We start from the raw sequence: 21,747 nt of genomic DNA, 5'->3' as shown, positions 1-21,747 counted from the left end.
ACAATTCTGTCTATATAAGAACAATTATAGAATAACTGCATCAGTGCTACAAGATAAATGTTACACAATATATACTGTATAGATTCATATGTAGCCTATTACAGTAAGACCCCTATTTCCTCACATTTATCCCTGTAACTGTCTATGACTAATGTTAGTGTCAGATATAGCAAACATTTGTTTTAAAAGCAGGAGCATTTGAATGATTAAAAGCAACAGAAATGTCTAAATACAGTATAAGCAACAATTCTTGGTTTTTATAAAATAAAAATAAAAAACATTGTATCTGCAACTGCAACCTACATACAAGTGTAATTTGTAGAAGTTAGTGGCCGTACTGTAAAATATTGCAAGTCTGTGAAATCTAAGTTAACTGGGCTTAATAAGTAAAACATGATTATGGTTATATTTTATGTTATTAGCTAATCACTAAAATGAAACTTAAGGGATCACCTGGCATTCAATATAAAAAAAACTCAAAAAATATGGCAGAACTTTCAAAACTTCTCCAGATTAACTTTACATTCTAGTAATACATTTTCCAATCAAGTACTTATTCTTTTCCATCTCTGTGAAAGCATCAGTTGAGTCCCAATGTCTTGACCCAGAAATTAAGTTAAGAGCGGTGAAATCCATCTCGATGCGTGTGCAATCAGACCTCTTAATAATAAAGTCTTTTGTAGTGTAATGTTCTGACCCAAAGATCTCATTACAGGGAAGTTAGGTTTTATTGAAATTGTGTGTACAGAAACACATATACATACAAAAAGAAACAGACATGCACATTCTTTGTGGGTAAAATATGTGTCGTACTGGAATAGCTCAAAGTTAACTAAATCTAACCAACATTAACTGAAACAAATTTGCGCTGTAGAAGATCTTGTTTACTGGACTAAATGCCTATTACACCATGTTCATATAATGGTGAGCATGTATTAAATCCGACAAAAATGATGTGTGATGCAGAATGAACGAGGAAACTCAAGAAACAGAGAGTGAGAATGCTACACAAACTCATTAAACATAAAAGCAGAGCACAGAACTGAGAAAAATTAAGGTTTAAATAAACAAAGGGAACAATCAACAGAATAACAAATTTATGAACCAGAACACAGGCCAAAACCATGACTAGAAATTAAACAGAACAAGACAGTGAAACTAACACCGTGTCCTAACCAGACGCGATGAGATAAGATTCCAGCGACAAACAATTTGTCTGTCCACACCAGACGCGACGCCACTAAGAGACGCATTCATAAAGCACATAAACAGTACCTGAGATTATCATTTCCATACTTTGTGTTGTTGTTCCAGTTAGGACAAAAACTCTGATTAACATGGAAAAGATACCTTTTATCGAGTGTCGCAGTGTCGCGTCGCATCTGGTTAGGACATGGTGTACGTATCCTAACGTACGTACGGTGTACACATATGGTACGTTTACACAACAACAATGTACTAAGTATGGAAAAAAGATTTTCCTTTGCATTTTTCGCGTGCACCGTTTTCACAAATTTGTGTTTTTGTAGTTTACAAAGAGACAATAACATTATCGTTTCAAAAACTTTATTCAAAAGTTTGCGTTTTCAGGCCCCCAAAACGCTGTTGTCGTGTAAATGAATGGCCAAAATGCATAAAATGTTTTCCGTTTTTAGTTTGTAAACAGACCCTAAACATAACACGACTGTGACAGTTCAATGGGATTATATGAAAGTACATTCACAAACAGTTTTTGCACTTAAACTGAGTCTAATGTCAAAATGATGTTTTTGTAAATTAAAAAGAAAAAAAGAGAAGATACCTGAAGGAACTGTTTGCCATGAATATGTCATAACAAAATATAAATAATTGTGAATAGACAGTTAGTGTAATCTCATTAATACACATATGTAAAGTATAGTTCTAGTTCAAACATTTCTTTACATTAAGATAAACACTGACACATGCAGTATTAACATGCAGACAACTTCTTAAACATATAATACTGCAGACACCGATTGATTTTTATTGTATTTATAACAAATGAGATCAATTAAATAACTGTTAAATTTGTCTAACACATGAATTAACCTAATTTGTCACTAAAACTGTTGCTGTTCTGTGTGATTTACATGTTTAATAGTCAGGAACCTTTGCAGGACACACAAACAACAAACTGGTTATGGGAGGTCATATTTACAGGAGTGTATCTCAAAAACTCAAGAAAAAAATGTATGTATAAATCCCTGTACACTACTCGAACTTTTATTCAAACTTCCTCAGGCTTGACTAAAATTTTGCTAATAAAATTTCATAATGATGCAAATTTGGGTCGTATGTGGGATTTATACCTTTTTTATATATATATTGAACTTTTATCTGACGTACCTATGAATGATTTGTGTGTGAGAGGCACTATGTTTTCTAAGCCTGCTGAAGTGAAATGGTGCAGAAATTTAAGTCATTATTAAGGGAAATTTTCCCCTCCACTGCAGCTCTCCAACAAAAACTGCTCTCATCTGTTTACGACCCAAGCAAGAGCACATGCAGTTTTGCCATCAAAGAAGTCAAATATGTCACAATTATGAATGAGAATTCAGAGCTTTAGCAGTAAATTATGTTCTTCTTTGGAAGATTATTTTATGGTTCCTTTTTTATTTTATTTTATTTCATTTTATTTTTAGTCCTTTTGGGGGTTTGATTTATTTTCACAAAATAAATAACAGTACACAGTTTGGAAGGACATAATGAGGACAGAATTTTTTATTATAATGTAAATTTTCCTTTAATACTTAAAAAGGTTTGTCTAATGTCTAAATCTTCCAAAATAAGTGCAAAAACAAGATTCATTCTGTTGTTATTTCATTCCTTATTTTTTTTATTAGTACTTTCGAATAATCGGTCTTTTGCTTATTAGTGTGTGATGTTCATTTTCCTGCTATTGTCTGGCATAGATGGCCCCGGCCTCCTTTGAGCGCGTCCCTCCCACCTCCCCTAACCCCCCAGCCCTCCCTTCAGCACCAAACACACACACACACTCTCTTTTCCTCTCCTTTTCTTCCACCGCTTGCAGCTTCAGACATTTGGGGAATCCTGAAACGAGTTGTTCCCACAAAGAGGCATTGCCAACTTAGTGTAAGTAGAATCTGAATGAACAGAGGAAACAGAAAGAGGCTGTTTCACTAAAAGCTTTGATATTCCTGCCCTCCCATGTTCGCTCCTTCATGTCTTTTGTTGTGGACACTGGCTGCGCTGGTTGGACACCTTGAGACAATCTCAGTGGCTTTTTGATTATGGACATAGAGACACTGTAGAGCCCTACACACTGCATGAACACTCGACTTGCTGGTAAGTGTCTGTTTTAAGATCTCTCTCTCTCTCTTTCTTCAGCTATCATTTCATTTGACAGGAAGCCTCATCAAGCGCTCGCCTCAGGTCTCTAGAACTTTTCCCCTAGGTTTCGTCAAGTTTTGTGACATCTCAGTCCCGTGCAAGTCTTTTCTCTTAGGGTTTCTCAGGCTGTCTTTCTTCCCCCGCTCTCTGGAATCATTCGGAGTGCCTCGACTCGGATTACTGGCTTCCTCCTGTTGTTTGCGGGTGCAGGTTTTCTCCTCCGAGCTCTGGCTCCGCGCTCCCACGCTCTAGCGCAGAGGGGAAGGAAAGCGCTGATAAGAGTTTCAGGGAGAGTGGCTTTTGTTAGCCACCTCAATGTGTGTGTGCGTGCGTCTTATAAGGAGGGGAACTTTTAGCGGTAAACTCTTCACTTGTTTTGTTGTTTTTGGAGGTAACTTCTCTTTTTATGGGTGGAGGGGTGCGAAAATTGGAAACAGACCCACCCAGAGCCGAAGTGAGTCAGACGGCATATGTGCATCTGTGTCAGTCTAGGACAAACAACAGTCCCATGACTTAGAAAAGGGAAAACGAGAGATGTTTCTAAATGTTAGACAAGGCAATTCTCTGGTGATTTTAAATGGCTTGGACATGATGGCGTGATGTTTGTAATATTTTGGGTTCGGGAAGAGGAAAGGGGGGAAAAGTGATGGGAAGGGATGGTGCGTGTGTGTTCTGTGTGGGTGGAATAAGATTAGATGTCTGCTGCCTTGTACACTCTTAAAAATAAAGTTTCTTCAATGGTTCCTTAGGGTGTGTTCACACTTGGCATGTTTGGTTCAATTAAAACGAATCCTGGTGCGATTGCTCTGTTGGTGTGGTTCATTTGAACAAGTGTGAATGCTTCCAAACGAACTCTGGTGTGGTTTGAATCATATATGAACACTACACAGACCAAAGACATGTAAATTAACCAAAAACAGGAAGATGAGACCCTAAAAAGGGCAGAATGCTCAAGCATACCTGTTTTTTCTTGTCATAGTCGCAATGTTGCCCATCACAGTTCGGTATACAGGCATCAGAACCACGTCTCCTCGCAGCAGATCTTCGTTTATGTGTGTGATGGAGGGATTCCTGCTGCTGTTTTGACTCATTTACACATTTTATAATCCCTTCACGAGTTGTCAGCTGGTCAAAATACCATCATATGTAGGCTACGCACATACAACGAGCACATTTAGACCAGCACACAGCATTGTTTTGGATGTTAGGTAAGTTCTGTCACAAAATAGGCAGTACCTCATAAAAGCCGACTGAATGCTAAGTGGAACAGGACTTTTTTTTTTTTTTTTTTGGTCTGGACCAAACGAACCAAGCGAACCGAACTACAAGTGTGAACACCCCCTTAGTTTCTTCTTACCAATGATTATTTTTTAAGGGTTCTTGGCTTGACTGTAAGGGTCATTTTAGGTTCTTCAGATGGGTGTATTGGTTTTTTGTTTCTTTAACACCAGTAGAAGTTTTCTGAAGAAGTAGAGTCATGGTAGAAGTTTAAATATAGGTATTCAATGTCATCAGGCTGTTTAACCTGGTTTTACCTAATAAAAGGGAACTAAACTGGAATGAGTGATTAAATAGTCAAAATTTGCCAAGATAGTTTTGCCTTGTCAAGAAGCTTCTTCACTGAAACTGAAAAATGGATTAATTGAGAGTCGTCTCAAGGATTTGATAGTTTTGTGGACATAGCAAGGCTAATGTTGGAGATTTGAGAGGAAATGCCCTCTTTTCACATCCATGAGGAAGTGGCCTTGTGGCCAGCCTTGTGATGCATTAGTCCCACAGACTGATGCAGATGTCGGTTTCCCCAAAATCTCATGGCTGCTCACTTTTGTCTATGTGATATGCCCATTTTAACATCGAAATTGGGAAGTAAACATGTAATATGTTGAAGTCTTTAGTTTTGAACTTTAAAGAGAGAAGCTCTGGTTATTCTTGCTGCCCAGTTTCTGCTGAAGTAGTCAATGAATAGCATGTCATAAGCCGGACGCGTCTCTGAAGCGCTTGACACAATTACAAGATACCCGGTAGCTTTTAAACTAATATGAAACTCAAGTCAGATTTGCTCTTTGTCCGGTCTCTTTTTTTAGAGCATTAAAGCTTCTCTTGAGTGGCCTGAGATTCCCAGTTTTGAGGGTTATTCATTTATACAGGGATTTAAAACCTTCTTCCTCTCATTATCCGCTCTCTGCTGCTGCCCTGTCTCTCAGGAGCGCCTGTGCTATTAGTGATAAGACTGAGTAGCGGTAGCTTTTCCTGTCCTGAGCAGGAAGAGTCGTTCTCTGTTCAGCCACGGACTTGTCCTGCATCCATCCTCTCATCCACTGGGAATATGACTGTCCTGTTGAGGGTTGCCCTCGGATCATCCATATACTGAACTGCCGGTCCGTCTAGGCCACTACAGGCTGCAAACTGATATCGCTCTTGTTATGTTGCTATCAAAGATACATTCAGCTTAGACATTCATGGCAGGTTACTTTTAAAAACTATGAAGTGGCTGCAAACTATGTATTTTGGAATACCTTCCTGACAGATACTGTATGAAATAGGTATATTAAGATATTATTCTGTAAACAGCCAAAAAGAATCTGACAGATGTTAGCCAATCAGAAAACTTGGAGGCGGATAAGTTTGGGGTAGGACTACCTGTTTGTGCAAATAATAAACAATGATGTTATTCTGATGGTATTCTGGGTGACTGTGTGTCGCTAAGAAGTTGCTAGGGTATTCTGGGTGTTTTTTAAGTTGTTGCTAAGTGGTTTCTAGGGTGTTCAGGGTGGTTTCTTGGTAGATGCTAGGGCTTTGCTAAGTGGTTGTCAGGGTGTTAAGAGGTTGCTAGGCATTCTGGTTTGTTGCTTGGGGGTTGTTAGAACATTGCTAAGTGGTTGTTAGGGCATTTCTAAGTGTTGTTAGGGTATTTCTAAATTGTTATTAGGCTTTTCTAGATGCTAGGTGTTCTGGTTGGATACTAAGGTGTTGCTAAGTGGTTGCTAGGGTATTCTGGGTGGCTGCTATGTTGTTGCCAAATGGTTGGTAGAGTGTTCAGGGTGGTTGCTAAGGTATTGCTAAGTAGTTGCTAGGGTATTCTGGGTGGTTGTTAGGGTGTAAATAAGTGGTTGCTAGGGTGTTGCTAAGCGGTTGCTAACTGGTTGTTTGGCTGTTCTAGGATGTTCTGGGTGGTTGAATGGTGGTTATGGGTGGTTGTTAGGGCATTGATAACTGGTTGCTAGGGTGTTATGGGTGGGTGCCATGTGTTGCTAAGTGGTTGCTAGGGGGTCTAGGTGGGTGTTGCTAAGTTGTTTCTAATGTATTCTTAAGTGGTCACTAGGGTGTTCTTGGTGTTTTCTAGGGTGTTGTTAAGTGGTTGTTAGAGTGTTCTTGGTGGTTTGTAAGGCATTGCTAAGTGGTTGCTAGGGTTGTCTGGGTAGTTGCTTACTGGCCCATGTCAAAAACCCCAGGCTGTGTCCGAAATCACCCCCTATACACTCATTCACAATATTACTCCACTAATATAGTTCACTTAAAGGAGCGAATGAAGTGAATGAATTCAGACACTGTGTGCGAAGTAATTAAAAGATTTATCTTGAACTCTGTCATGGAAACTAGCATGTATAAACCTTAATTAAACAATTTAATAATCAACTAAAAAGGAATTTATTCCTGTATGATATTACACTGTACCCACATTGGACCAGCGGTTTGGAAAATGGATGGATGAATGGATGATTCAGCGATCAGCGCCATCTTCTGGAGAGATGCAGGAATTCATTCAGCATGCGACTCTCACAGTGCATTGTGGGTATTCGCTAGCCGTTGAACATTAGTTGTACACTTGTTATTACTGTACATTATAGGATTAAATTAATGCACTCAATAACATCCACTATAGTTTCAGGCACCACTACAAATGGCTGTCCCCTCAAATAGTGCCCTATTTAAGGGTATAGGGGGCAATTTCAGACACAGCCCAACTCTCAAGCCTTTATTACATTCTTTCTCCCATTTTGGTGAAATCTGATTGCTTGAAAACCCCTATGAGCAAAAGTTCTATAGATGCTTGCCTTGGCAAGAGCACTAATTAATATAGTCAACCCTGGAAATGGGTCACAGGAAATCTGATCTCCAAGCAGCACTCAGCAACATGTTCTCCCAGAGGCCTGTGGTCAAGAGGGGTGAGGGGGTCACCTGACTGCACATCCCTTCAGACAAAGATTGATCTTTAAACCTCTCCATTCCCAGACACTCCACGTGTCCACACCATCAGTGTTAACAGCCCAGAAGATCCTGTCTGCATGACTTTATAAACAAATATCTGAAGGGTCTTGAAGTGGAGTGATACTGTTTTCTTGTCATGTCAGACAGGATTTTATTTCATGAAACCATTTATATGGAATGTAAAGAAATCAGTAGGTGGCACAGAAAAGTTTCTAACCTTTTAGAGCGCTTGAAATTCATCAGCTGTGATTACTTACACAAGCTGCTTGGACATATTGCTTGAGACGTGGAAAAATATCTTCCATGCATGGCATGATAGTGCAGCTCCATACTGAGCAGGATATGAGAAAACTATTTTTGTCCTCAACAATTTTGGGATTATCCACATGAGTACTTTGTTTATAGAGTCGTAGCAAAGGTTCCTCTCAGATGTGGTCATGTGTTTGATGCCCTCCTCTGGTGACTTCAGTGTATTGAATAAATAGGAAATGTCTATAATAAGTGGATGGAAAAGCCTCTTGACTCTGTTATGCTTTCAAACCACAAAATGATACACTCAGTTTACATGAAATACTTGTAGAGCATGTGGTGGTTTGCCTTCGATCAGTTTCCTGTTGAGCATTAGGTATTTGTTTCCGCCGTTATCTTTCAGGATATGTTGTTACCACAGGAAGTACGTGCTGAATAATTATGTGTATTATGACTGTTGGTTTATCCAGTGACCTGGTGACCTTTTGCGATGCAGTAGTGTTGTTTTATTCTTTATATTGTGAGCACATGGTGTACATTGTAGGTATATCAATGTATTTGTTATAATGTATGTATTTCTCCTCCAGATTTCCCATCAAAACAAAAGTCAATATAAATACAAATAATATTTCATCAGATTTGTCCAACACCAAATAATCAGAGTTAACTAAACCAAAACACTGTACTTATTGTACATCAAGAGTTGTCTTGTTATTTTAAATTCTCTGAAGGACATTTTGGAGAAATATCTGAAACAATGTATTAACTAGATCTCAGAAGCAATCACATTTCTCATAAGTGCAAATTTACTTGTCCAGTAAACATCTCAGTTGTCAACATCATCTCGCTTTTTATGTCTCAATTAGAGGACGTTATTATGTTTTGCGCTTCCTTATCAGTCACTAAACAAATGTCTGTTACAGTAGGGGAAAACCTGCTGATGGCAGTCCAAACATTTTCTGGAAAAACACACATTAAGATGGCCAGTTATTAATAAATTATTTCCAGTGAAGTCCTTACTCTAGCTGATACATGTTTGCAGCTGAACATGCTGCGAAATCATAACAAATCATGTTTTTGTTGCACAAATAGTCTTGTAACTTTCAAGATAACTTTCAAGCTTTCGTACCAGGTATGAGTCAGTTTTTCATGTGTAACCACAGGTTTGTTTGGGATTGATAAAAAATACATTATAATTATATATATATTCTTTTTTTGTAAATATTTAAAAATGACCTTTTTTTTGCACAGAACTGTGAGAATTTGTCCACTGACTGGAAAATAAAGGAAGTGAACAAAGTGAATGATTTAGGTTTGGTATTAAAACTGAAACAGACCTCTACCACCCCTCACACCATTTCTTTTTCTTCTGGTCCACAGGTAGTATTTTTTTTTTTTTTTTTTTTGACCTGTCCATGCGTTTACCTGTTATTCTTTTTCATTCATCTCTGAGTTGGAGGGCTGACTGTTTTTATGCGGTTCCTGAATGTGACTCAGAGCATGACAGGAACTCTCTTACTCATGCACTTCGAGGGTCTTTATCCCCGCTGCTGTGTATCATCACTGCGCCACTGTCTCGCACAAGAGAACTACTGAAACTGACGTGTAAAGCCATCGAGGATTCCATTATGTCACTATCTTAACACACTGGTCATTCTGAATTCCATTGCATGCCTCTATTTTGTCTGCATTCTCATGCGCAAAGACATTATAAATGTATTTTAAAGTTGGATACACATTCATTAGGCTACTGGACTGAAAGTCCCTGACATAATTTTACAAAAAAATTTTTGAAAGGTATTAAGAGGTTTCACATGCCTGGTGTTAAAGGGATAGTTCACCAAAAAAATAATTCTTTAATTAGAATTAGACATTCTGTCATTTATTACTCACCCTCATGTCGTTTCAAACCCGTAAGACTTTCGTTCATCTTCGGAACACAAATGAAGATATTTTTAATATATTTGACGCTTCAAAAAGTTCATAAAGAGATCATAAAACTAATCCATATGAACTGAGGGGTTTAGTCCAAATTTTCTGAAGAGACACGATCGCTTTATATGATGAACAGATTGAATTTAGGCTTTTATTCACATATAAAGACTGATCAGCGAACATAAACAGAAACTCAACCAAACATGAATGACGCACAAGAACAAACCTCTTGCAGAATCTCAAACGTGCTGCGAAACACACAAGAATGAACCTCATTGGTTCTCGCATGTGTCAAGCAAACATGCTTGAGCTTCCATTTACCGATGTGCGAGTTGATGAATGTTTATATGTGAATAAAAGCCTAAATTCAATCTGTTCATCATATAAAGCGATCGTGTCTCTTCAGAAAATTTGGACTAAACCACTCAATTCATATGGATTATTTTTACAACTGCTTTATGAACTTTTTGAAGTGTCAAAGTTTCAGTTGCGTAGAATGTCAATGGAGGGACAGAAAGCTCTCAGATTTCATCAAAAAGATCTTCATTTGTGTTCCAAAGATGAATGAAAGTCTTGCGGGTTTAGAATGACATGAGGGTGAATAATTAATGACAGAATTTTCATTTTTGGGTGAACTATCCCTTTAATAGCATTATATGTATATATCTCATCACTGTCAGGCAGAAACCTTGTATCTCCATATTGCTTTCTCTCTTTTTTTCATAAATTATTACTATAGTTCATCCTTTAAATCTAATACAGTGTTCCATTTCCTGAAAAGTAGCATTTTGGGGGATTAAAAAATAATAATTTATAAACCTTATGCGCCAGAGAAACAAGCGCTCCGCCATCTTTATTATATTGTCTTTGAACTTCCATTTCTATGGCACCTCTGTCAAAGAATATTTAGCTGGTGAAGTGGATTTACTTGTTGTAGAGGTAATGAAAGTTATAATGAGCATTGTAATGTTTAAAGCAGATGTCTTAACAAATGTAAGTAGAACGGGAAGATTTTAAAACGAGCAGTTCATTTATAAATACGTAAGATAGCTGTGGAAATACAAACCGGAAGACAAAAGACAACGAGCGCACTGCTGGAAAGGGGCGGGGCTACATAAGGTCTATACTAGGAAAGAAAATTAACCATTTGGCAAATAACTATTTAGTCATTATTTATTTAATGCAGATATTTACGGCAGCAATAGCAAAAAATTGCAGATTTGAAAAATAAGTGCTGCAATTACAATACGTCAAGATACTCTCAGTTCTGTTTCACTCAACAGAAGTGTATATATATATATATATATATATATATATATATATGAAAACCTTATATATATACTGAAAACCTTATTTATACAGACAAAAATGCTTCAAAAGACAGAGTCTACAACTGAAGAACCTTTTATTATGTTAAAAAGGTTGAGAGAAAAAAAAGTTTCATCAAGGCACAAACATGTTACAACAATTACATTTCATTATCAAATGAAATTTGGTGGCTCCCAATTCCTAAATTCTAGAAAAAAATAAAATAAATAATAGTACTACTACTACTACTACTACTACTAATAATAATAATAATAATTAATATTCTGAATCTAGAATTCACACATTTAAAATTTTAAGCGTAAATGAATCAGTGGAACCTGGTTAAAACCATTCCAATGTAAGGCTGACCTTTCATAGATCTATTGTTTGGCTTGACTAATGATTTCAAGCTCATCAGCTACTAGGTGATTTTCCTGGGTGTGACAGATTTCAGTAGTGAAATAAGGCAGGGACGATTTCACAGTATAACCACTGAAAGGAACTGATGAGCGTTAGCGAGAGAGGACGAAAAAGAGCGAAGACGAGTACAGACACAGCCCGGGTTTATTTTTAGCAGTCCTTTCCACCTCTTCCACCCACCTTTTCAGGATTGTTGTTGTTGAAAAAGGTGGGCCCACTGTCGAATGATGTCAAATGTTGTCAGCAGCGGTACAGCCCGTCCACCTCAAAGCATACTGGGAATTACCCAGTGTCAGTTTGAGCTCTTTCGCCATCCATATTGCGCTGTAAACTGAAATCTCACTACAGTTTCCACTCAGGAAAGTCTGTGCCTCATCAAGCCATATGAATGCGTTTATGGTGGCAGTTTTTTCCCATCATACTTGCTTTTATTTGACCAGTTTTATTAGGGCAAAAAGTGAATTATACCTGTGTCGTCTTTCAGTGTGTTTTCATATTCCAGTGATTTATGGACTCATTTTGCTGTAAATCCAGTTACCACACTTTATTTGAGAAAACCTCTGTCATTTCCCTGAATTTAGTCTTTTTGTAGAGTTCCTCATTCTAACCTAGAGGTTCCCATATTTATATCTGTCTGAAAGCTTTCTGTAAATCTGTCTAGAGATGATTTTAGGGAATTTAAGAAACTGCATCTCTCAAAGAAAGACATAATACTTCTTTACTTCCTCAAGCACTATCTGGCAGTTAAAGAAGTGTCCTGGGTTCAATACAAGTTAAGTGAATGTATTATCAATCTCTTAAGTTTAGTCTTTTGGTTATAAGTGTATTTATTTTAACATAGATTTTGGTGCATTAGTGCAATGTCCCATAGACTTTAATTTGAATTGTATTACTGTAAAAAAAAAAAAAAAAAAAAGGTAACACTTTAGTATAGGGAACACATACAAACTATTAACTACATCTTTTCCCTCAATAAACTCCTAAATTAATGCTTATTAATAGTTAGTAAGGTAGCTGTTAAGTTTAGGTATTGGGTAGGATTAATAATTTATATGGTAATGAAGAATAAGGTTTTAATATGTGCTTTATAAGTACTAATAAACAGCCATTATTATTCTAGTAATATGCATGATAATAAGCAACTAGAAGCAACTAAAAGACCCTAAAATAAAGTGTTACCAAAAAAACAAATTGATTTTACAAACTGAGGGGTGATTCACACTGTATAAAGTGGTAACCTGCAATTGTTACCGTAAAGAGCTATTTCTACCTGATTTAACCCATAAAAATTAGTATTGTTGGTATAAATTATAGGTGGGTTCAGTGATAGTAAATATTTTTATAATATATAATATTAAAAATATAATAAATCAAATATTAAAAATATAATATTTTTGATAATAAAACCAGTTAATTTAGATTAATGTAGATGTTTTAGGTTACCATATTACGGAGCATGGTTAAAGAAGAAAAAATGAGATGGGAGGAAAAATTATATGTCAATGCTTTTGTTTTCTTTTGCGTTCCCCCGAGTAAGTTTGCATTCACTCACAAAACATTTTTGTTCTTTGCAAGTGAACGCAAAAGTTTTGCTAGTGAACGCAAAGTTTCTCGGGGGAACACAAACCTTTTGCAAGCAAAAGCATTGAAATATATTTTTTCTATCACCATGTCCCTTTAGAAAAAAAAAACACTTTCCTATTATAAACTTTAACAATAAACAATAAATAAGGACAATTTAGATAACTTTACTGCTCAAGTAACTCATTTTTGTGAAAAGTGTAATATAAGTGCTTTAACAAAATTAACCTCATTGGTTCTTGTGGAAGCTCAAACGTGCTGCATAACATGCGAATGAACCTCATTGGTTCTTGCTGAAGCTCAAACGTGCTGCGTAACACGAGAATGAACCTCATTGGTTCTTGCTGAAGTTCAAACGTGCTGCGTAACATGAGAATGAACCTCATTGGTTCTTGTGGAAGCTCAAACTTGCTGCATAACACGACAATAAACCTCACTGGTTCTTGCTGAAGTTCAAACGCGCTGCGTAACATGAGAATGAACCTCACTGGTTCTTGCGGAAGCTCAAACTTGCTGCGCAACAGGAGAATGAACCTCATTGGTTCTTGCGGAAGCTCAAACGTGCTGCTTAACACACAAGAATGAATCTCATTGGTTCTTGCGGAAGCTCAAACGTGCTGCGTAACACACAAGAATGAACCTCATTGGTTCTTGTGGAAGCTCAAACTTGCTGCGTAACATGAGAATGAACCTCATTGGTTCTTGTGGAAGCTCAGACGTAATGCGTAGAATAAACCTCATTGGTTCTTGGACGCGTCAAGCAAACATGATCGAGCTTCCATTTATCACAACTGAGTTGATGAATGTTTACCTGTGATTAAAAGCCTAAATTTAGTCTATTCATCATATAAAGTAATTGTGTCTCTTCAGAAAATTTGGACTAAACTGCTCCATTCATATGGATTAGTTTTACAATCTCTTTATGAACTTTTTGAAACGTCAGAGTTTCAGTTGCGTAGCTGTCAATGGAGGGACAGAAAGCTCTCAGATTTAATCAAAAAGATCTTCATTTGTGTTCTGACATGAGGTTTGGAAAGACATGAGGGTGAGTAATTAATGACAGAATTTTCATTTTTGGGTGAACTATCCCTTTAATAGCATTATATATATATATATATACACATATATACATATATACATACATACATATAAACATATATATATGTATATGAGGTTGGACTGTTTGAGTGTATTTTTCTTGAAAAGCCCCTCGCCCATCCCTGCTATGTTCCATGCTGTAATTGAGTAAAGACTGTTGTATTGATGTGCTGGGGGTCTCTGAAGTATGTGATCGTCACATATGAAACGGTTTCCAGCAGCAGCAGCAGCAGTAACTGAACTCTCAGCACTGCAACGGTACGCTTTGAGCTGCCCACACTTACCCACATACCCAAAAACACTGGAAAGAGAGTGTGGAAACACTTCATATGTCGCTCTTCTCACCTCATCTTCCTGCTGTTTTTTGTCTATATGCATTGTGCATTATTGTTTATTTAAAAAGAGAGCGAGAGAGTCTGTTGGACCATCATTTCCAGCACCAGAAACCCAGTGCAGTGACCTGTGCCTCACCGATAACAGTCCATGTGTGTGTGTTTAAGTGTATGTTGTGCAACTGTACTCATTAGCTTCAGTATTTGAGTTAAAGGATCATAATGTGATAACAGCTTGTTTGAGGATCATTAGAAAAAAGCAGCCACATTTTGACCCCTGACCTTCAAATATATATATGTATATCATATATAGGTAATATATATACCTATATACCTATATATATATATATATACACACTGTTTTTTTGCAACTTAGCTAGTTGTGAGAAAGTAAAAATCAGACAAAACAGGGTGTAAAAGGGTGTGAAATTAAACCACTCCTGCATATTTAAAGACACTGTTGCTGCCAAGTACACAGAGCCAAACAAATTTATTGTGAAGCTTTTAAAGGGATAGTTCACCAAAATGTTTATTTTTTTCATTGAACACAAAAGGAGATATTTAGAGTAATGTTCACGTTGCTCTTTTCCATATATGAACCCAAAAGGTGTTGTCAAGCTCCAAAAAGGACAAAAGGCACTAAAAATAGAGTAGTATTCTGAAGTCACTCAAAAGATTTACATATGTGACAGACTGCAGTTTTTATTGTTGTTCAGTGAAAATCCCACTCACGCTTCCACTGTGATCACTTTGAAGTGTCATTGTAAGCAAAAAAGCAGCATGAAGATTTGTCTAAACATCTCCTTTTAGTGTACGAAAGTAGAAAGTAAATCATACAGGTTTGAATAGGTTAGTAAACAATGGCAGAACTTTCATTTTGGTGTAAACTTTGCCTATAATAATAAATTAATTCGAGTCTCATTTTGATGCACTATGAGGTATTTCTATTGACAGAACCAGCATTTGTGTAAAATGCACACAACAGCGGTAAAATCACGTCACGTGGCACCTCATGGTAAGTGGTGTTCATGTGAGTCACCGCTGCAGTCATTATGAATGAAAAGATTCCCCAGCTCTATGTTTAACCTTTACCACTTCTCCCATGCATGTTTTTTTCGCAGAGCTTGCAACCAAAAAAACGGTTTCAGGTTTCAATGCAACTGAAGAAAAGCCAATAAAGCAGAAATCGTTGAATGTGCCGAAATCAGTCCCAAATCCTACAATTCAAAGAGCTTGAGTCGCTTCCAAGATTCTTGGAATACTGCACCTCCCACGAGGCTTTTGTACATTTTTAAACTCCTGACATGGGATTTTTAATTAGCGGCTAGAGGCCAGTCTCAGCCTGAAGCCAAAGTAAACTGTCAGAGACAATGTGCTGTGGTTTGTGTTTGCTTTGCCTTGCTTTAGTCATGTATGAGTCACATTATCTGAAGTGTAACACCACTCCACGCCCCAAACTGAAGTACTCCTCCCTAATAATCCCGATTCCCATCACACACATTCTCCTTTTCTCTCCACACCCTCTCTCTTCTCTTTTCCTTGCACTCCATCTCTTTTCCTTCAGTTCCATCTGTTTTTTCTCTGTGTTTTCAGTACCTCTCCCACTCTTAGCTCTTTGGCCTCGTTGCCCTCTGTCTCTCTCTGTCTCTCAGGACTCTTTCTCCTTATCCAGCATTCTTCAAATTCCATCAGGGTTCTTAAGGAACAGAACCTTCTGGCAAACCGTGACACCCCCCATCTCTCTCTCTCTCTCTCTTTCTGACCCAATTCAATTTCAAGTTAGTATTCCTTATTGGCATGAGGAAAAAACATCTGTTGATCAAAGCAGTTTTTAAAAATGTAGCACAAGTAGCATAATAAAATTAAAGCTGCAAATGAAAGGGCCGTCGCACCCGGGCTCACCGCCACCCGTTAGCATCAGGAAAACAGTGAACAGTGGGCGAGATGCATGTAAGCAGTGGCATGCACAGACCTCCGCGAGGGCAGGGGCGCAAGCGCGTTCTGGGGGTGGGTGGGGTGGGGGGGGGGGTGTTCTCCCTCGGCCGAAATCGCGTTCCGGGGGGGAGAAATGGGAACGCGGTGGCACGCCACACTTCCTGCTGCCAACAGGTGGCGCTTTGACTGTAACGGAATATTGCAATGTAGATGTCTTCAGGCCAGGACTATTATGAAACATGTAAAGTTTGGAGCAGATCGGACATTGTATGCCTGAGTTACTACAACTTCCTGTTTCATGGAGTTACTACAACTTCCTGTTAATTGCATACATTAGCACTTAGCCAAGTGTTGCATGATTTAACATGTTTCTAGTATGTTTAGTACTTCGTGGCATATTAAAATGTGTTTCTGGGTGTGAATTAAAGTGTAAAGCATACCATTTCCTGTTGCCAGCAGGTGGCACTATGACTAACTGAATATTGGCATATAGATGTCTTTAAGCCAGGACTCTTATTACACATGTGAAGTTTGGGGCAGATCAGACATTGTATGCCTGAGTTCCTGTTGGGTTTACAGATTTTGCACCCAGGGTCTTTTTTGTAGGTATTGGGCTGTTACATCTGTCTACAGAATTTCATACCTGTACGTGAAACGTAGCGCGAAAGGTGCTTAATTGAAATTTTATAGGTGGTGCTATCGAGCCATTTTGCCACGCCTAATTCTGAAACCCATATCATTTTCAGCACTTCTGACGCGTGTGCAAAGTTTTATACGTTTTCGAGCATGTTTAGGCCCTCAAAAATGCGATTCACTTTGGAGAAGAAGAATTGACCAAGCAATTACAATAGGGTTAACAACATATAAAATAAAATAAAAAAGGATTTAATTATAAAATAAAAGAAGACGATTTAAATAAAATAGGATTTTATTATAAAATAAATAAAATTATTTATTATCAAGGATTTTATATAAAACTAATTAAAAATAAATTAAGAAATAATAATAATTACTATTATTGCATTTAAAAAACAAAATTCACATTATTTAAACAAAAGTCCAGTATTAAAAGTATTTAATTATAAATTTAAGGTGTCTCCCATATAAAAGAAAACATCACAATCTCTTATCTCTTACATGACACAAAAAAATTATTGCCTTTTTTCCTATCACATATTTTATTAATCATCATAAATTAGGTATCATTTGAAAGCTTATACACATCAGTATCCATCATGTGAAAAACATTTTGAAACCATTTTGAAAACGTTACCTTAGACCTTTTAGCGGTCTCCTACCTCTAGTGGGCGCTGTCATGTTTCATATTATAAAATGTACTGCATTATTTTATAATCAAAAATTTTTCCAATCTTGACAAATCACATTGCAGCGGAAAGGTCTGATATTCAAGGTTCCATATTCGGTGACTGTTTTGTGATGGAAGTGATATTGTGATATTGTATGTATTAATTTGTGACAGGAGAACACATAAAAAAAATAAATTAAAAAAAAGGTCACAAAAAAAGGTGGGTGTCACTTGGTGGCTATTTTTTGTTTAGCGCCTAAACAAAATCTCATAGTTACCTCAGTTTTTGTGATATCAACTTCAAATTTGGAACATAACTTGGTTAGACATATGGCTTGATTTTATAGCAATATTTAGAGTCAATATATATATATATTGTATAAAATAAAGTACAGTATTTTACATTAAAATGTACTGTGCTATTTTTAGTACAGTACATTTGCTTTTCAGTAAATTTAAACTTTGTTTTTTACACCTTCATTTTTAGGTCTGTATTCCAAAGCATTCATGAATTACAGCCATTTAAGTTTGGATAGTGCATTTTCACTTCTATGCTCAAAAAGGGAGGTGACAGTTAAGGCCTTTAATGGATTAGTTCACTTTCAAATGAAAATTACCCCAAGCTTTACTCACCCTCAAGCCATCCTACAGTAGGTGTATATGACTTTCTTCTTTCTGATGAACTCAATCGGAGATTTATTAATAAATATCCTGGCACATCCAAAGAAAGTGTAAAACTCTAGCAGTTCAAAACACTTACACTACGCCCTACGCCTTCCCTATTCAACTTATGGAAAAAGCTAGATATTTTACTTCATAACTTGAGTATGGATATTTTTTTTTACACAAACGCATCACTTCGCTTCAGAAGGCATTTACAAACCCCCTGGATCCGTGTGGAACACACGTTTATGATGGATAGATGTGGATGGAGACACTTTCTTCAGTTTCATAATCGTTGGTCTCGCGCACTGCCATTATAAAGATCGGATGCGTCAAGATATTTATTAATATTTCCCCGATTGTGTTCATTAGAAAGCAGAAAGTCATATACACCTAGGATGGCTTGAGGGTGAAAAAAAGCTTGAGGTAATTTTCATTTGACAGTGAACTAATCCTTTAATAATCTGTCCCATATGATATGTAAACAAACTGAAACTTTCTGAAAGTTCTGCGCATGTGCAATGACGTATGACATACTGAACAAGCTGTTGTTGTTGAATATAGTGTTGTAAATTACTGTCCTTTCATTATAAAATTCTCCTTCCATTCATCATCTGTGAAGTGCTGGAGGAGAATGTCGTCCCACCTGTCCTTGCTTCAGACTCTCATCCACAGACGCCGTTTTAGGCGCGGGATGGAAGGGGCGTTTTCGCTGCTTGAATGTGAACAGTACGACACAAAGTTTCATGTGCTCGTCATCTGCTAATTAGGACCTGAAATAGATAAATATTAAATCTGTTTTTTACAACAAAGAAAAGAAGAAATGGCAGGAGGATGGTAAGTATGTGCCAACAGCAGGAAACTGTATATTCGTGTGTAACGGAGGCCTGGCCTCAAGAGCCGACTGACATTAGAGCGCCAGTGACGCTGGTTCGAATCCCACTCGGAGCAGTGCGAGTAGGACCAGTTGTGCATGACTGCGTGCGTGTCATAATAAGATCAACAGGCTACAATTTGAAGCTTGTGACATATAAACAGGCACATTAAGCCAATCACTTTATTTAGCATTCATGTATGTACGAATTCATCAGTCTGAATTTCATTCTGTTTGAAACAAATTGTGTTTCTACAGTTTCTACTTAATACATATGATAATTGCTTATTTGCATTCCTGCAGCTCAAACAGTAAAGCAATGGTTTGGGTCCAATTCCCAGGAAATGCATGACCTGATAAAATTTGTACCTTGAATGCAATTGAAGTGATAAAATCATCTGCCAAATTCATAAATGTAAATATTCATCATTATCGGGGTATTAGGCTGATGTTTTACTCAGGCAGTAAAGGGTAAAGGGAGCTTGAGAGTTGAACAGAGCCGTCGTAACTGCTGACATTTCCACACAACAGACTCCGGGCCTGTGCATGACTCTCTTTTACTGTCTATCCAAATGCCACAGAGAATCCGATTAAAGCTTATCAATGGCTGCTATTATTACGCCACCCATCCCAATCAAACCTGCCACATTAGCAGAGGAACACTGCCATGCTTTCATTGAATGAGTGTGTATGTGTGGTTATTTTAGAGGAAGGTAGTGTAGCTGAAATTGAAAGAGCACATTGAGGCCAGAGATGTAATCAAATCTAGTTGATTCATATGACTAGTTTGCTGGCATTCCCAGCCATCAGATTCCCAATACTGTGTTGTCTGTGAGAAAGAGAAAGAGAGAACGCTGTTTCTGTATGAAGCAAGGGGAACAAATCTTGTTCTCTTGAATCTCCCGAACAATAACGTAACAATTATGACAGTGTGGAGCTGGGTGATAAATAATGTGACTTAAGTTTGACCTTCATCTTACTGTATGAAATATTTTTCATTTAATAGTATCTTACTGAGACTGAGAAAATGTGCTGCTTGTCCATGTAGAACCTTCATGATGCTAGGGTGTTGCTATGCACTTATTAAGGAGTTCTGAATGGTTGTCAACATGTTGCAAAGTCGTTGCTAGGATGTTCTGAGTGGTTTCCAGGGTGTTGCTAAGCAGCCATTAAACTGCTCCAAGTTATTGTCAGCACATTGCTATACGGTTGCTAGGGTGTTCTGGGCGGTTGCTAGGACATCACTATATACTGTCATTAAGGCATTCCAAATGATTGTTATGGTTGCTAGGGTGTTCTGGGTGGTTGCCATATAGGCCATTGCTATATGCAGTCATTAAGGCGTTCCAAGTGATTGTCAGCACATTGCTATGCGGTTGCTAGGGTGTTCTGGGTGGTTTCCAGGGTGTTGCTAAGCAGCCATTAAACTGTTCCAAGTGATTGTTAGCATATTGCTATACAGTTGCTAGGGTGTTTTGTGAGTTTGCCAGGGCATTGTTATATTAAAGCATTCCAAATGATTTTTAGCCCATTGCTATATGGTTCTTAGGTTGCCATGGAGTTGCTATGCAGTCATTAAGGTGCTCCAAGTGATTGTTAGCACATTGCTATACGGTTGCCAGGGAGTTCTAGGTGGTTTCCAGGGCATTGCTATGCAGTCATTAAAGCATTCCAAATGATTGTCAGCACATTGCTATGTGGTTCCTAGGTTGTCAGGGAGTTGCTATGGAGTCATTAACGCATTCCAAGTGATTGTCAGCACATTGCTATACGGTTGCTAGGGTGTTCTGGGTGGTTTCCAGGGTGTTGCTAAGCAGCCATTAATCTGTTCCAAGTGATTGTTAGCACGTTGCTAGGGCATTGTTATATTCAGTCAATAAAGCATTCCAAATGATTTTTAGCACATTGCTGTCACGGAATGCTCTGAGACTTTAGTAAGATCCAATTGCAGTTTTATTGGGAAATCCAACATCAACGTCGTATGCCAGGCAAAGGGTCAAAATACTTGCAAAATCCAGCAAAAACAGAAAACAAGGAACCAGGAAGAATGCTCAGAAGTGCAGGGTGACAACAACAAAAACTTAATGACAAATGACAGAAACAACCAGGTATAAATAGGCAGAAACTAACAAGATGAGTGAAAACAGCTGAAAGCAATCATGGCTGATAAGTCCGGGCAGTGGGTTATGGGAATTGGAGTCCGTGATAGTGACAATAGTCCGGGGTGGAGTGCCTTCTGGTGGCTACCAAGGGCACTCCAGCAGGTGATCATGACAATTGCTATATGGTTCCTAGGTTGCCATGTAGTTGCTATGTAGTCATTAAGGCATTCCAAGTGATTGTTAGCACATTGCTATACGGTTGCCAGGGAGTTCTGGGTGGTTTCCAGGGCGTTGCTGTGCAGTCATTAAGGCATTCCAAGTGATTGTCAGCACATTGCTATACGGTTGCCATGGTGTTCTGGG

At 37.8% G+C, this 21,747-nt stretch overlaps 1 protein-coding gene across 4 annotated transcripts in view; it reads left to right on the top strand.

Moving 5' to 3' along the window:
- Positions 1–3,000: 3,000 nt before the first annotated feature.
- Positions 3,001–21,747, top strand: part of hdac7a (histone deacetylase 7a) — a 100,892-nt gene continuing 82,145 nt past the window's right edge. For 2 of the 4 annotated variants that reach the window (XM_051879402.1, XM_051879399.1), the window contains exon 1: positions 3,002–3,327. In XM_051879402.1, coding sequence (XP_051735362.1) covers positions 3,309–3,327 — 19 coding nt within the window. In that variant the 5' untranslated portion in view covers positions 3,002–3,308. Of the gene's footprint in view, positions 3,328–21,747 lie in introns of all 4 variants that reach the window. The other 2 variants (XM_051879400.1, XM_051879401.1) reach the window with 2 other exon arrangements.

Source organism: Ctenopharyngodon idella, chromosome 22 (assembly GCF_019924925.1).
Source record: "Ctenopharyngodon idella isolate HZGC_01 chromosome 22, HZGC01, whole genome shotgun sequence".
Classification (NCBI taxonomy): Eukaryota; Metazoa; Chordata; class Actinopteri; order Cypriniformes; family Xenocyprididae; genus Ctenopharyngodon; species Ctenopharyngodon idella.
Note: the sequence above shows the minus strand (reverse complement) of the source record. Positions and strands in the feature narration are given on the sequence as shown.